The 16656-nt window shown below is 46.5% G+C and overlaps 1 protein-coding gene across 1 annotated transcript in view; it reads left to right on the forward strand.

The window, feature by feature from the left end:
- The window catches only part of COL4A6 (collagen type IV alpha 6 chain), a 234884-nt gene extending 219041 nt beyond the window's left edge, over positions 1 to 15843 (forward strand). Inside the window, exons 40-47 of the mRNA XM_056858952.1 lie at positions 529 to 645; positions 5872 to 6033; positions 8920 to 9018; positions 9604 to 9750; positions 10371 to 10487; positions 12236 to 12427; positions 15012 to 15298; positions 15570 to 15843. Of these exons, the coding sequence (XP_056714930.1) occupies positions 529 to 645; positions 5872 to 6033; positions 8920 to 9018; positions 9604 to 9750; positions 10371 to 10487; positions 12236 to 12427; positions 15012 to 15298; positions 15570 to 15830 (1382 nt within the window). The 3' untranslated portion in view covers positions 15831 to 15843. The remainder of the gene's footprint in view (positions 1 to 528; positions 646 to 5871; positions 6034 to 8919; positions 9019 to 9603; positions 9751 to 10370; positions 10488 to 12235; positions 12428 to 15011; positions 15299 to 15569) is intronic.
- Positions 15844 to 16656: the final 813 nt, after the last annotated feature.

A 16656-nucleotide genomic window follows, 5' to 3' on the forward strand; every position in this document is an offset into this window, starting at 1 on the left:
TTCCAACACTACTGATATGGAAGACCTTTGGAGTTCATCTCAGTTCAAATTGCTGAGATTTTTATTGTTAGATTGAGTATATTGGATTTTAAATATTGATTGTATTGTATATTAGTAAATTGAACATGGTGATCTTGTTGTTGGATGTGAGCCAGCCAGAGCCCTGCTCTGGCGGGGAAAGGGCAGGATATGAATGTAATTAAATGAATAAAGTATATCAATAAAGGGATCCTGCATTTGCTCCCTAAATCCCATTGGAGGTGATATTTTCAGGAGGAGAACTGATGGATCACTCTCACTAAAACTACCCTTCAGCCTTGATCTGGTTCCCATGTGCATGTAGATTTTTTGATTTCTCTGTTCCTCAGACTGCCAGAGGAATGTCTCTGAACCGTCTCTTTTGAAAAGTTCTGGGTTCAAGCAAACAAGAACATTTTAGCTGTGGTGAACATGTGCAGGGTACCATTCAGTGCTGGAGTTAACAACTGGTGAATCATGCATGTGTGAACCATCCTCTTATCCCACCAGGACTTCCTGGCACCACAGGCCCGCGTGGTTTGCAAGGACCTCCCGGCACCTCTTTTCCATCTCTAGTTCCTGGAAGGCCTGGTGATCCTGGACATCCTGGAGAAGATGGTATACCAGGTATGGGGTCACATTATTAGACTACCAGTGAAGCCACAAAGGGAGAATTGGCTTGGCTTAAATAAATAAACGATCTGGAATAAAACCTCCTGAATCCTGTAGTCAAGGTCTTGCTTCTGGTCATGCTGCACCCTTTTCCATGGCTGGGGCAGTCATCTGTGTTAAAATTCTGTCATAAACCCAGCAAATCAAAATAGGAAGGGAGAATTAAAAGCAGAAATGCTGGAGGCAGGGACAGACAAACCCAGAGACCAAAAAGTCACTAAAAAATGAAGGAAAAACAGCTCAGTGCTAGCCTGGTGGCTAGACATGGGCAGAGCGTTCCACAGTCAGGATCCATGAATAATATGTTGGTGCCCGCACAGTCTCCTCTGGCTTTGGAAACTTCAACTGCTCTGCTTTCTGTAGTAAGTGTAACATTTTTGCTGTTTTTTAAGACCCCTTAAATGTAACACCTGTAAGGGCACTTCTCCGTGGTGTTCTGATAGGAGGTGTGTTATGCTGCCTCCTTTTCTTTCTTAGTGTCCCCTACTTATTTTCACTGCCACAAAAGGCTCTCACCTTAGAAATCTTAGTTGGATCCCAAAACCAGGATGACTACATTATATTTGGTAGAGCGTCAGATCAGTCAGAGTGTGTGGGTGGCTTTCAGGTAAAAGGGGATCCTTCACTCTAAATAAAACATTTGTTTTCTCTTAAACATAAATGGAGTTTATTTAAAAATATAACAGCATAACTGTTTCAGTAAAGTTCATAGGCATCATGGCTTCAGATAGGTACAGTTCTCCTCGTTTCTAGAAAGTTTCTTAAATAGACCTAGCCACAAAAGCTTATTTTTGTCACTTGTCACTTAGACTAATGACTTCCACACCAGCTTATTTTCCTCACTTGCCATTTCCTCACTTGCCACTTAGGCTAATAATTGCCACAAAACCTAATTTCATCTGCGTGGCTTCTATGCAGTCCCAGGCCAGCCACGGATAAGATTTGTCAGCTTCTAGCAAATTCTGAAAGAGAGTGCTCCCCCTCCCCTTGGGGCATGCAATCTCCCCGCCCATGGTCACATGACCCAAGGGGGAGGGAGCACTCTTCCCTCCAGTTCTCTAGCCACGGAGCCCAAAAAAGCTCCACTTTTCAAGAAATGTAGTGTGTGTGGTACTAAGATGGCGAAGAATGATTCCCACACTGAATTCCTCCTTTGTCTGGGGGAAGGCCACATTCCAGCAACTTGTAAAAGTTGCTCCAAATTCACCAACAAGGCCTTGAGGGTTCGGTCGACTCGATTACTTCTTCATCTTTACAAAGAGTCGCTTCGCCCACGAGGTCGTTCTGCTGAACCGGGTACTTCAACCGGTAAGTCCCAACTCGATGTGGGACCCACTACAAAAAAGTCCAAAAAAGTTGGCTCTCCTAAGAAGCCTTCCTCCATCGTTATTCGGCCAGCAAAGTTTATTGCTCTGGTTTCGCAAGGCGGCCGTGGCTCATCGCACCATGCTTCCCGCTCCAAATCGCCTCAGCGTCGATCACCTTCGAGGTCGCCGAAGTCCCTTCGACGCTGATCACCTTCGGCATCCCCTCGACGCCAATCCCAAGCCAAGTCACCTCGCTTGCCTCGTCCGTCTGAGTTGCGAGCTCCCGACGAAGCTGCACAGCAGCCCATTACCATCGAGGATTCGCCTCCTCATTCCCTGGCTACCCCCTCGGTTCTGTGTCTGAGCAGGGCCCAGGAAGACTCGGCTGAGTTCAAACAGCATCTCCTTCACCTCTATAAAGATGTGCCTCCAGTGCTTAATAAGTCCCCAAGGCCTGATGATAAAGGGCCTCGGGCAGAACCTACAGAGCTCCAGGTCGGTGCAGATCAACCACCCCCTCCTGTGAGTGCTCATCAAGACTCCCAACGTTCGGTTGAAAGGAACCAAGCGGAGTCTCTGAAGGGTTCGTCCCATCTCGAGCCCGGCCAATGGCCTCGGCGTTGATCGACTTCTCGGCGCCAGTCTCGATCCCCGGCTTTGTCCAGATCCACTCGGCGTCGGTTGAACTCGCACCATCACCGATCTACCTGTCGAAGTCTCGTAGCGATTCACATTGCGGGCAAGAGCAATACACTAGCAGACACTCCAAGTCGCCTTCCCAATCAAGCGCACGAGCTTACCCTGAGCAGCGATTGTCTCCACCAAATATTCCGCCATTGGGGTTATCCGCAAATAGACCTTTTTGCCACACACCTCAACTCAGTGTGTCCCAGGTTCTATTCGAGGGCGGGAGCCAGCCCGGGCTCAATGGGAGATGCCTTTCAGGCAGTTTGGAACGGGGCTCTGTTTTATCTCTTTCCCCCATTCCCTCTACTTCACAAGGCCCTAGCCAAGGTGAACCACGACAAGACAGATGCCATCATTGTCACTCCATTTTGGCCCAGGAGGTCGTAGTTCGCAGTGCTCATGTCACTTGCACAAGGGAATTACATTCTTCTTCGAGGAATCCCTCCCATTCCCCCCCCTGGACCTGCAGCTTGCGGCCTGGAGGGTGCTACCCCGGGTCAGTGGTCCGACAGGGTAGCTAAGGTTCTGCTGCATTCGTTAAAATCTTCCACACGGCGGTCCTACGACGCTAAATGGAGACGTTTTTCTGATTGGGCTAAGGTTAAAAATATTTCACCAATCAATTGCCCACTGTCTGTTGTGTTTGATTACCTTCTATCCTTCAAAGATGATAGCTTATCTAATTCTTCCATTAAAGTTTATTTAGCCGCAATATCGGCTTTTCATCCGGATATTGACTCCTTCTCAGTTTTTTCTCATCCCCTTTCCAAAAAGTTTTTGAAGGGTCTCAATAACTTGTACCCTCCTGTCACTCCACCAGTTCCCCAGTGGAGTCTCTCCTTAGTCCCTTCACAACTCATGAGACCTCCGTTTGAGCCATTAGCTACTTGCGAATTGGCCTTACTATCGTTCAAGGCGGGTTTTTTAGTCGCCATTACCTCGGCAAGGAGGGTGAGCGACATGTCAGCACTGTCACATTCCCCTCCTTATACTAAGTTCCACTTGGATAGGGTAGTATTGAAGCCTAAGATTTCCTTTTTACCTAAGGTTGTTTCAGCCTTCCATCTTACACAAGACATTGTCCTTCCCGTTTTTTTCCCTCACCCATCCTCTGATGCTGATAGAGCATTACATTCCCTCGATGTCCGCAGAGCCCTTCTTTTTTACATTAAAAGGTCTCAGAACTTCCGTAAAGATGACAACCTTTTTGTTTGCTTCAGCGGACACCGCAAGGGTCGCCGTGCTTCTCCTCAGACCCTCTCGAGGTGGATCACGTCAACTGTCAAAATGGCATATGAGTTTGCTCACCAGGAGTGCCCTCCTATGATCAAAGCGCATTCTACCAAAGCGTATGCGGCTACCATCGCCTTTTCCTCTAAGATAGATCTCCGGGACATCTGTAAGGCTGCTACCTGGTCCACGCCCTCTATGTTTATGAAACACTACGCTATGGATGTGGACTCGGCAAGAGATGCAGCCGTGGGACATGCCATACTGCAGTCTTTATTTCGGTGACTGTCCCACACTCACCGTCCTGGTAAGCGAGCTCGCTACTCTCCCAATGTGGGACTGCATAGAAGCCACGCAGATGAAAAACAGGGTTTTTCTGGTGGATCTTCTATGCAGTAACACATCCCTCCCTCCTTCCCCACTGTGGGACCTCTCCGCTAGACCAGTGGTTGGTTCCGTGGTGGCGGTTTGGAGAACTGGAGGGGAGAGTGCTCCCTCCCCCTTGGGTCATGTGACCGTGGGTGGGGAGATTGCATGCCCCAAGGGGAGGGGGAGCACTCTCTTTTAGATTTTGCTAGAAGCTGACAAATCTTATCCATGGCTGGCCTGCGCCTGCGCAGTCCCAATGTGTGCCTGCATAGAAGATCCACCAGATGAACAACAGTTACAGGTAAGTGAAACTCTGTTTTTTCCTCCATTGCCACTTAGGTTAATGACTTCCAAAAAGAACACAGATTTATTTCATATTTCTCAGTGTCTTCACCCCCTCAACTCTCTCCTTCACTCTCACACCCCAGCTGTCAGGAATCATGCTGTCCAGACAGGCTCTTAACATGAGTTAGGTCCATTTCTGTTCAAGTGCATCTTTTGGTTTTGTTTCTCTGAGCTATTCAAGCTGTCCCCGCTCCTTTCCGTCCCCCCCTGCTCTGACCTTGAGTCTCAAGCAGGCAACTTCAGTTTTATGGCTTGCTCACTCCCTACTTCCTACCAGGCACCGTTATCTCCTAATCCCCAGGCCTGCTTGGTTTTGCACCTGGGATTGCTTTGTGCTTAAAGTTATGCTTTGTAGTTTGGTTTGCCATTAGCAGCTTTGAACCTGTGGATTGCTTATGCTGTACCTGCGGCTCCTGAATAAACATTTACCTGCTTTAGACCTGCCTGTCTGAGCGAGTGACTTTTTGGGATTGCCGAGGTTGGCTGGAGAATCTCACACCAGCCCCCTCTCCCAATCTGTCAACTCCACCCCCTCGGGTATAGCTGCCATCCAGCCGTCACACACTTCAATCACCCGTCCAGCCCCACTTCTTTCTTACTCTTCAGGACTGCATTCTGAACCACAGCAACATACATACATGAAAACACAGAAATAAAACACACACAAATATATTTCCATAGCAGAACACCACGGTAAGGGTAATTTTTTTCCTTGATTGTCATGGAAGTTATAAGCTTGTTAGCCTGCAACAAAAGATGAGCTTCAGCACACCTGGATTCTGTGCTATAAAAACAGATCAGATACACAATCTTAGCTGCACCAATCTTTTTAGGTATCTAGGTTTAGAGTTTCCGTCTAAATATTAGGAAGAACTTTCTTACAGTTAGAGTGGTTCCTCAGTGGAACAGGCTTCCTCGGGAGGTGGTGGGCTCTCCTTCCCTGGTGGTTTTTAAGCAGAGGCTAGATGGCCATCTGTCAGCAATGCTGGTTCTATGACCTTAGGCAGATCATGAGAGGGAGGACATCTTGGCCATCTTCTGGGCATGGAGTAGGGGTCACTGGTGGTGTGTGGGGTGGTAGTTGTGAATTTCCTGCATTGTGCAGGGGGTTGGACTAGATGACCCTGGTGGTCCCTTCCAACTCTGATTCTATGACCTATGTTGATCTGCAGCAACATTCCAAGACCAAAAGTCTGCAGCCCAATGGCCTCTAACCTTCTTGTGTTGCTGCCATTTGCTCTAGGCTCCCCAGGGCCCCCCGGGCCACGAGGACTCCCAGGCCCTGCCTTCAATCAAGGTGATACAGGCAACTCAGGCTTTCCTGGCCTTCCTGGTTTACCAGGCCCCAAAGGTGATATGGGGATCCCTGGGCTAGCTGGAGTCCCAGGAGCATCAGGATTCAAAGGTACGATATTCTCTCCCCTCTCCAGTTTTTCTTTTTTAAAAAAAAACTTAACCATCTCTGGTCAGTTGAAATACTCTGGCTTTCCAGCTGCCTCTGCTCTCTCAAATCAGCTGCAACAGGTATGAATGGGAAAAGGGACAGAAGAAAATCAAATGTCTTTTTTTAAAAAATAATTTTTTATTAGTTTTTTAAATGTGGGGTACAAAAATTGAAAATGTTAATTACGACAAGGTTTTTAGCCCAGCTACCCGAAATGAATCTGTCAAATCGTTGTTAGCAGTGGCTGGTCTAAAAGGTCTAAATGTATATCACTATGACATAAGACAGCCTTAAACGCCCCATTGAAGGAAACAATATTCATGCAGCAAATTCCTGGGTATGAGCTAAAGCAGGAAATCATGGTATTAAAGCTGAACAGAGCTTTATATGGGCTGCATCAGTCGGCAAGGGAATGGAATATTTGCTTGACTGAGGCTATTAAGCAAATAGGTTTTGAACAGTGTGAAGCTGATGCCTGCTTGTTCAAGAGGTGTTCTGGATCAAAGGAAACGTATTTATTGATTTATATAGATGATCTCTGTTTAGCAACCAATAATCAAAGTGAGAAAGAATACTTTGAAGAGAAACTAAGCAGCCGGTTTAAGCTGAAGTTTATGGGGCCAATAAAACACTACTTAGGTGTGACAGTGAGCAGAGACTCAGGAGGAATGTATTCTTTGTCTCAAACTGACAAAATAGAGCAGCTACTGGTGAAATTCAGTATGCTAGAAGCCAACACAGTAGAAACCCCTATGGTACCAGGTTTTGAGAGCAGTGCAGCAGAGTCACAGGCTTGTGACAAGACAGAGTATCAGTCCCTGGTGGGAAGCCTGTTGTACCTGTCATGTTGGACTAGGCCAGATATATTTCAGGCGGTGCATTGCCTGAGCAAGAAAAATATAAATCCAACACAAGGTGATTGGAAGGCGGCAAAAAGGGTCCTAAGGTATCTTAAGGGGACAATAAATAAACAACTGTGCCTAGATGCAAGTGATGGGAACCTGTTTGGTTTCACGGATGCCTCATGGGGTGATGAAAAAGGAGCAAAATCTACCTCAGGGTTCATAATCTATCTAGGCAAAGCTCCAATTCATTGGAGGTCGCAGAAACAAACATTTGTGGCACTAAGTACTTGTGAAGCCGAGTTTAGTGCTTTAAGCGAAATTGTAACACAAATGGAATGGTTTAAATGTATATTAACAGAATTGAATGTAACTGTGGAAATGGCAATAATAATATATACAGATAAAGCAGCAGCCATGCAGCTTGGAACAGAGCAAAGCTTCAAGAATAGAAGCAAGCATATCAGAATAAGATATGGGAATGTGGTAGATGCTGTAAACAGAAATGATGTATGTATTATGAAATGTAAAGGTGAAGACAACGTGGCAGATCTGTTCACTAAGATTGTAACCAGTGACAGATTTAAACAACTGGTAAAAATAATATAGATGCTTGAGAAGGAGTGTCAAGAATATGCAAGCATGCTGCATTATTTTGACAGGACAGCTGAGAAGGAGCTGTCAGTAAGAGAATAGATCCACTTAATCTAGCTGATGCAAGGTGTAGAAATGACTTGCCCCAGCAGAGTGGACTGGAGAGAACTGGATGGAACCGGTAGTATGATGCAATACTCCAGGTAGCCAGGCAATTAATTATGCATGAGATATGTATATAAGTGGCAGGGCCTCTAGGGCTCAGTGCTGGGGTGAATATACTGACTAAGCCAGCGGCTCTGCTGAATTGTATATAGAGCTTTTAGAACTGCACTGTGAATAAACTAGCACTTTTGTAGAAGCTACCGTCTGGTGGAGTTTCTTGGGCATCTGATTAAATCCGCTGAACTCGCGATAGAAAGACCTCTGCCTGAACCCCTGGAGAACCACTGCCAGTCAGGGTAAACAATACTGACTTTGATAAGCCAGTGGTGTGACTCTGTATAAGGCAGATTTGTGTGTTCATCTCTTCCTTTTGTATCAGGCGTTAAGCATTTTAGCAAATGACTAGTTCACACATTGTCTTGTAGGCAAGGATTCCAAATGCCAGTGTGATGTAGTGGTAAAAATGCTGTACCAGTGAGACTCAAGGTAAAATCTCAACTCTGCCATGAAGCTCACTGGAGCTGTGATTAGACATCCCGAATAACTGTGGTTAGTTTAAACTACTATTCATTGAACGGACAGCAGTGAGTGCAGCAGAAAATCAGAATTAACCAGTAACTGCTCAAGAATCCCAGCTTATTTGTGGCCAGCGAGAGCCAATTCCAGCAGGAGCTGCAGTGTTTGGGCTGCTCTGCATAGCCATGACTCAGTTATCTGCACCAGGTGCTAAGGCAGTGCACCATTTTTTTGGTATTTTTTGGGTTCGGGTTTATTAAACCCAGAAATTTTCAAAAGGCTGAAAAAGCCAAGTATATAGGATTTGGCTTTTCGAAACAATCAAAAATATTCGGGTTTCATAAACCTGAAGCTGAAACATACGCGGGGTCCCCTGCTGTCTCCGAGATTGGGGGCGGCAGGGGATGCCAATCTAAGTGCTGGGCTCCAGCCCAGCGCTTAGATCCACATCCCCTGGGGGCTCAGAAATCCCCTGCGGCCTCCGAGATGGGTTGCAGGGGACACAGATCTAAGTGTGGGGCTCCAGGTTGAAATATGCAATTGCAAATGCCAGTGTGATATAGAAAGAGGTGGTTCTCCATTTTGGTCAAGCTTTGAGTTGTTGTTATGTCACATATGTCAATGTGAAACTGAATTTCCCAGTTTTCCGACAGTGGTGTCAGTTACCTGTGCCAGTTCTGTGGTAAGAGGCAGAAGCTGTTCTCTCAGGCCCCATTTTGTATTTTCTCAGGCATGAGGGGTGACCCAGGCTCCATGGGAATGCTAGGTAAAGACGGGCCTCCAGGTGATCCAGGTTTTCCTGGTCCAAAAGGTGAAAAAGGACGTCGAGGTAAGTATTGGATAGGCTGAGAAAGGTGTGCTAGTTTTGGGAATGGATCAAGATGATCCTGGGGGAGGGGAGGAGAGGTTGCATGAATCAATGTTCACCTTGTATCATTTATTCTATTTCCCCGTATTTTTTTAAATATGGAATAATTTTTTATGGAAGATTTGAAATCACAAGGACTATGCTCAAGGGGAATGGGAGGCTTGGAACATACAATAAGCTGTTCACAGCTAAGTGTTTGGGTCTCAGTGTGATCTAAATGTAACAAAATGTGAATATATCTAAATGGGGATCCCACCCCCACTACCTTCCCTCCGAAGACCAACCCAAACTCCCAAACATCAAAAGCTGTACAGCGGATTTGGACTGTACTGTTTAGCCAAGACATTCTCCATGCAGCTCTTCTTCTGATTCAGTTTTGTAATTTTGAAAAATTCCTTATACAAATGCCTTAAAAATAAGAATTTTTCAAAATCACTCAGAAGAAGGGTGAGGGAATTTCAGGACTCTGACTGAAATTTCATGGCTCTCCCTGTCAATGTTTTGCAACCTTTACAGGTTACTCATTGCCTATCTGTTTCTGTACAGGCTTCCCTGGCCTACAAGGGCCTAAAGGCAAGACACAGCAGCCTGAACATGTCACAGCGCCTCCTGGGGAAATGGGACTGCCAGGAATTGATGGCATCCCTGCTTCTAATGGGGATCCTGGATTTCAGGGATTCCCCGGAACGCAAGGTAAAAAGAGATCCTTACTTGCATGCCCTGAGACATGAAGCCATGAAAGGGTGAGGAACAGCCTTTAGAGGCAGTTCTTTGAGGAGCTGTGAAGTTGTGTAGTTAAATCTTCCTCATGAGAACCATAACTTAGGGGTATCAGTGATCCTAGAAGGCAAAAGCCACAGCTTCTTATCTTGGGGGGAGGGGGTGTAAGATCTTCATTGTCAGTCGGGTTGCCAGATGATCCTAGCCCTGGTAATCTCCAGTTAAAGAACCTCAGGTAGCCAGTGTGGGAAGGGACTTTTGTCTGCTCTGAGGGGAAAAAGCCAAATCCTAGCTGAAGTTCAGAGCAGGTGGGACAGCAGTAATAGGACATTCAAAACGTTGCATACAAACTAACCAAGACTGGTTAGATGTTTTAATGTCGTCTGCACTGGGTGCTACTCTTTGTGGTCCAGTGACTGTTTTAGAAGCTCTACCTTTAAGTCCTGGCGGGGTGGGGCATTGTTGCATCAAACTGTGCTGCGGCTGGAATGGCTGGGTGAAAGCCATCGGTCGTAGTAGCCAACTGTCTCTTGTTTCTCTGGGGATGGGCAATATCAGAACAAAACTTAACAATAGATATTATTTAACAACAGGCCCAAAAGGGAAGGCAGGCAGACCTGGCCAGATGGGATCCAGTGGGTTCCCTGGGACAACCGGTATGGTAGGAGATCCTGGTTCCCCAGGAAGTCCAGGGACACAGGGACCAGAAGGTGAGTGCTGTTTACATGACCTAATATTGCCTTGCCCAGAACTGGATGGCCCAGGCTAGCCCAATCTTGTCAGAGCTCAGAAGCTAAGCAGGGTCGATCCTGGTTTAGTATTTGGATGGGAGACCACCAAGGAAGCCCAGGGTTGCTACATTTAGTCAGGCAATGGCAAACCACCTCTGTTAATCTCTTGTCTTGAAAATGCTATGGGGTTGCCATAAGTCAGCTGTGACAACATTTTATACACACAATATTGCCTTTATACACACAAGCATTGTTTCCTTGCTTGTTCACCATTGACTCTTCTTCAGGTTTCCCACCCTAATATGAATATAAGGACTCCAAGTGTTCCTGAAGTAAGTCTTCCTAACCTTGATTCTTCAGAAACCATTATCACATACATTTAGGAATGTGTCTCCAAGACTTATCCTTTCTACTTTCCATGTTTTTCAAGTTCATTTCCAGGCTCAACTCAGAGTGCTGGCTTTAACCTAGAAACGGTCTAGGACCATATGGTATATATAAAAAAAACCCTGCCTTCTCCCATGTGAATGTGCCTGTCCAAGGCTCATCTTTGGGTACCACCACTTTTCAAATTAGATGAGTTGACTACCAAAAGCCAGGCCTTCTCTGTGGTGGCACCCCAATTGTAGATGGGCAGGATATAAAAATATTCTTCAGTAAATGAAAATAGTAACACGTTCAGATGCCAGCAATCTGAGCCTTTAATGGCAGTTATTGATCTGATTTTGCCTGTAATTTATTTGTTTCATGTGTGTGTGTGTGTGTGTGTGTGTGTGTGTGTGTGTGTGTGTATTAGGCTGTGTAGTTGAATTTCTTAGGTGGTTTAACTTGTTACATTGTTAATATTGTGTACTGTTTGAAATTATGTCTGTAAGCTGCTTTGGAGACCTAGACTATGGAAAGGTAGGAGATATTTCTTTTTTAAAAATAAAACAAATCAATATTTTATAATCTAGTATAGAACAGTTCTGGTACAACTTGTGATAGACATATCCCAAGTAAGGGATCCACCCGCTGTAGACAGAGACCAACTGCAAATTTGATCATATCTCCAGCTTTTTGCTCTTGTAGGCAGACATCACAAATGGGTTGGTCCCTCAAGACCTTGCTGATCTACCGTAAGTGGCTGCATTCAGCTGGGTGGGCCAGACATTCTGAAGTCCCCCATGACCTCTTAAAGGACCACTGGGTTCTCACAGTTGCCTGATGGATAGAATGATCCTTTGCATGAGGTGCTAGAAAGGACTGCACAACTTTAGATTGTAGGTGTGTGTGTGTGTAGGGTGCCCTCTTGGAATGTTCCACTGTTTAGAAAAAAATTGGAAGTGAGAAAGCATGTCAAGGAGAGAGGTTCTAGCTCAACCTTTCCTTGCCTTCTAGTTGAAGATGAATGCATGGCACCTGGAAATGGCGCCTCCTACCTGCAGTCGGAATACCATCCATTCTTGCCACTCTCTCATCTTATTACTACTTCATTGTGCTGCATGTTTAAACCAGACACGAGCTTGAATGGTGTTTGGAAAGAACTTTTTTTCCCTTCCAGACCTGGGAAAGGGTCAGAGAACAGGCAGGAAAAAGAGGGGGCAAGCAGCATTAGCGCAGCGCCGGGAAAGTAGGGAGACAGTGGCAGCACAGTTCGTGCCGACAGCCTCATCCATGCTAGCCCCTGGCCTGCCAGCACGTGGCAAGCAGATGGTCAGGATCTGACCCTTTCTTTTCTCTCCCAGGCATCGCCGGAAAGCCAGGCCCTTCTGGCTTGCCTGGGATGGCTGGCCGCAGCGTGGGCGTTGGCTACACCTTGGTGAAACACAGTCAGTCGGAACAGATCCCACCGTGTCCGGTGGGCATGAGCAAGCTCTGGGAAGGCTACAGCTTGTTGTATGTGGAGGGCCAAGAGAAGGCACACAACCAGGACCTTGGTAAGCAGACCAGTGCCTGTGGGACGAGCACAAATGTGAAGACATTGGCACGATTAAAGAGGATTGTTCTGATGGGAAGAGAGGGTAGGGTTGCCAGGTCCCTCTTCGCCACTGGCGGGAGGTTTTTGGAGCGGAGCCTGAGGAAGGTGGGGCTTGGGGAGGGGAGGGACTTCAATGCCATAAAGTCCAATTGCCAAAGCAGCCATTTTCTCCAGGCAAACTGATCTCTATTGGCAGAAAATCAGTTGTAATAGCAGAAGATCTCCAGCTAGTACCTGGAGGTTGGCAACCCTAAGAGGGGGTAGAAAATTCACTGAGTAGTATAGCCGTTAAACTTTGCACAGAAGATGGGAATTTATGCAGTGCCAGAGGCTTTCTGATTTCTAAAACGAAAAGTACTTGGGGGAGGGGAAGCCACCGTTTAAAGTCTTTCTTGTAATAAGGAGGGAGGCGGAAGTTCAGCCCAGATCTCGTTTGGCTTACCGACAGGCTTCCAAGATTCACTCTCCCACCAGCAAGCCATAGCCTCTGATGTGGTAACCCTGCCTCATGTGGAGATGTTTTTTTCTGCTGGTGGAAGAGCCCCATGCCTCAGCCGAAGACGTCTGACACTGGAGGGGATTGCCACCATGAGTGGAATGGATCAGTGGGGATCTGACCCAGCAGTTATTCAAATTTTAGCAGCTTGGCTTTTACTGCTGGATTCTTGTTTTTGGAACTGTCGTGTTTTGTGTTACTGTGATTTTGTATGTTGTTTTTCAAGCTTTTAACCGTTAGTTGCCTTGAGAGCCTTATGACAGATAGGCAGGTTAGCTGTCGCTAAGTCTACATAATTTATTCTGCAGATTTTTTTTTACTGTGCTGCTCCCCCCCCCCCCCGTTGAGGGGCAAGAAGGCATTGAACCCTTTCTCCCAAACACTAGAAATTGGATTCAGCAATCCCCTCTGGGTTTTGGGATTTCAGCAAGCATTGCCACATAGTTTCAATCATACCTTCCCTTGTTTGTGGGCTTCCTAGAAGCACCTGGTTGACCACTGTGAGAACAGACTGCTGGACTTGATGGGCCTTGGTCTGATCCAGCAGGGCCTTTCTTATGTTCCATAAGGACCAGAAACTTTTCATTTTAAATGAATTAACATCAAACACTGAGGTTCTTATCAATTCCCAGTGAGTAGCTGGATTAGATGATAGTAGCGAAATAAAACTGGAGTTCAGTGGCTGAGACAGAGCAAAAAATTTTCAGCATAAACTGCATCTCTAGTGGCCCTAATAGCCCAGGCTAGCTTCATCCCATCACAGCTTAGAAGCTAAGCAGGGTCGGTGCTTGGAGACCCCCACAGAAGACTGGGGTTGCTACACAGAGGCAGGCAATGGCAAACCACCTCAACTCATCTCTTGCCTTGAAAACCCACTGAGGTGGAAATTCATGGGGTCACCATGAGTCAGTTGAAACTTGACAGCTTGCTTTACCTTTTAGGTTAACTCGCCAGAGCTTGTGCTGGAATAAATTGTGTTCGCCTTTTAAGGTGTTGCTGCTGTTTAGTTCTGAGAGTCTTTGAAAGTCCTGTTCTCTGCTGTCAAGAGAGACCCCATCTTGAAGGAATTTTCCAGCCTAAGTTTATTCCCTGACTCGCAGCGCTAGTTTGCCCCCCCCACACACACACACACACAGCGGCTGTTCTTCAAGGACATGTTCGATGGCCTGTTAAGTAACTCATACAATTCAGCTGTGAATCTGGTATGGGAGGGGGGAACTTGCTCCAACCCTGAAAAGTTCCATGGATTTGTCAGCTTTTTAAAAAAAAAGTATAGCTAGAGAGAATATTTATTTATTTGTTTGATTGATTTGTAGCCCACCCGCCCTGGCCAAAACCAGGCTCAGGGCGGGTAACATTTAAAATATTCATCAATAGTACTAAAAACCAGCAACATTCATCAAACCAGTACTAAAAACAACAAAATCCCAATTAAAATCAAACAAAATCCCAGGATGGCCCCCAAACTTAAATCAAATTGACCAAGCAGACAGGCAGGCCACCTCTTCAGATCAAACCAACATAGATGTAAGGGGGGGGAGGGATAGGGAGGCCAGCAGATATAATAGCTGTGGCTGTCCTGAGTCAACTATAGTCCTGGCGGGAAAGCTCTGTCTTACAGGCCCTGTGGAACCTTAAAGAGTTCTGCAGCGCCCTGATGTCACCAGACAGAGCATTCCACCAGGCCTTTCCCTCCTTACCCTTCCTTTCTGCCAAGAAGATGCTTGTATTATGCTCTGGAAACTTTTTGCCTTAAGAAACATCTGTGCTGTGTTAGGACTCCGGGAAGTAAGATAGTAGGACTCCAGGAAGTAACTATATGCCTTGTTTTTAATATTTTTGTTAAATTTCTGCCATAAAGCTTTATTTTACCTTATGGTGTGTGTGACTCAGGGAGCCTAGGTGAGCTTGGTTATGTTACTCCACCCATACCACCTGTGTGCTCCGGCCAAATTTCTGCATACACATACCGAGCTCTGCCCTTTGCTATCTTTGGAGTCTTAAAGGGACTTTGCCTTATGTCCTTTTTCTTCCCCCTTCCCCGCAGGTTTTGCCGGCTCCTGCCTGCCTCGCTTCAGCACCATGCCTTTTATTTATTGCAACATCAACGAGGTGTGCTACTATGCCAGCCGCAATGACAAATCTTACTGGCTCTCCACCACTGCCCCCATCCCCATGATGCCAGTCAGCAGTTTCCAGATCCCCCAGTACATCAGCCGCTGCTCAGTTTGCGAAGCACCTTCCCAGGCGGTGGCCATTCACAGCCAGGACATCACCATTCCGCAGTGCCCCGAGGGCTGGCGCAGTCTCTGGATTGGCTATTCCTTCCTGATGGTAAGGACCCAAAGACTCATGGGTCGGGGATGGGGATAATGGGCTTGGAGCATCCGTATGCTTTTCCCGATGGGACAAATAACTTATTGGGGACCCCTGCTGTAGATAAATGTCTCATAGGTCATGTTGGCTCTCTAGTTTAAACTCCACTTCAGTGCATATTATGATTGTTACCCCATTTTGCTCATGCAGTAAACCCATCTTTTGGCATTTTTTACCACTTTACAGATTTTTAACATTTCCTTTAAAACAAAAAACACATTTGTTTCAGCACACGGCAGCTGGAGCTGAAGGTGGCGGCCAGTCACTTGTCTCCCCCGGATCTTGCCTGGAGGATTTCCGTGCCACTCCTTTCATTGAATGCAACGGCGCCCGAGGAACCTGCCACTACTTTGCAAACAAGTACAGCTTTTGGTTGACCACGGTAGAACAGACCCAGCAGTTTGTCGAACTCCCCCTCTCGGAAACCCTGAAAGCGGGACAGCTCCGGACGCGGGTGGGCCGGTGCCAGGTCTGCATGAAGAACTTGTAGTCAAAGCTCCATCCAGCGGATGCTGATGTAGAGACTCTTGTTCTCATTCAGCTGGAGGTCAAGGAACACGCAGACTTCTTCCAGCTGCAGTGCTGACCCTGAGGGACGTCTCACGGCCAGGTTTTCCCACAGTTGGGGCAGAGCGACATCGCCCTTTAAGACTTATGCCTGCGTCACAAAACATGGTGCTATATTTCTTTCTGCCTGGCTACCTCAACACATCTTTCTTTCCCTTGCCAGTAGCTGCATCTGACCTGTCCTCTCAATGAAATGACAAACAGGTTGAATAGGATTTTAGGTGGACACTGAGTGAACGTGGCTGTGGCCATTAGGCAGTGCTTCACATGTTACCAACTGAGGCCTGAAGATAATTCCATGGAAGCAATTAGCCCCTCCCCAAAAAAAGTCTTGTAGATTGCATCCATACAGACAACCTCACCTATTTTAGTCCTAAAAGAACCAACATTAAAAACTTCCACAACTGCATCACACCAAACGTCCATCCGTCTTGTCAAGGACCTGGTTTCCCACAGTGGCCAACCAAATGTTTTGGGAAGCCCACAAGCCGGGCGGCATAAAGAGGAAATAGACCTTCTCCACTGTTGCCCCTACAGTAACTGGTATAGTTGGTGTCTAAGGTGCTACTGGACTCAGATCCAGCTCTGGTATTCAGTTGCATACTGTCTCTGAATCTGGAGATTTCATTTAGTTGTTGCAGCTAAGAGCCATTGCAAGACCTACCCTGTGTGCATTTATCTGGTGCCCTTGGGAAGTCATCTGAGGGCAGAACAGCATGAGAAACAGGGAGTTCTGGGATTTTTTCTGT

Source organism: Euleptes europaea, chromosome 13 (genome assembly GCF_029931775.1).
Source record: "Euleptes europaea isolate rEulEur1 chromosome 13, rEulEur1.hap1, whole genome shotgun sequence".
In the NCBI taxonomy this organism is placed as follows: domain Eukaryota; kingdom Metazoa; phylum Chordata; class Lepidosauria; order Squamata; family Sphaerodactylidae; genus Euleptes; species Euleptes europaea.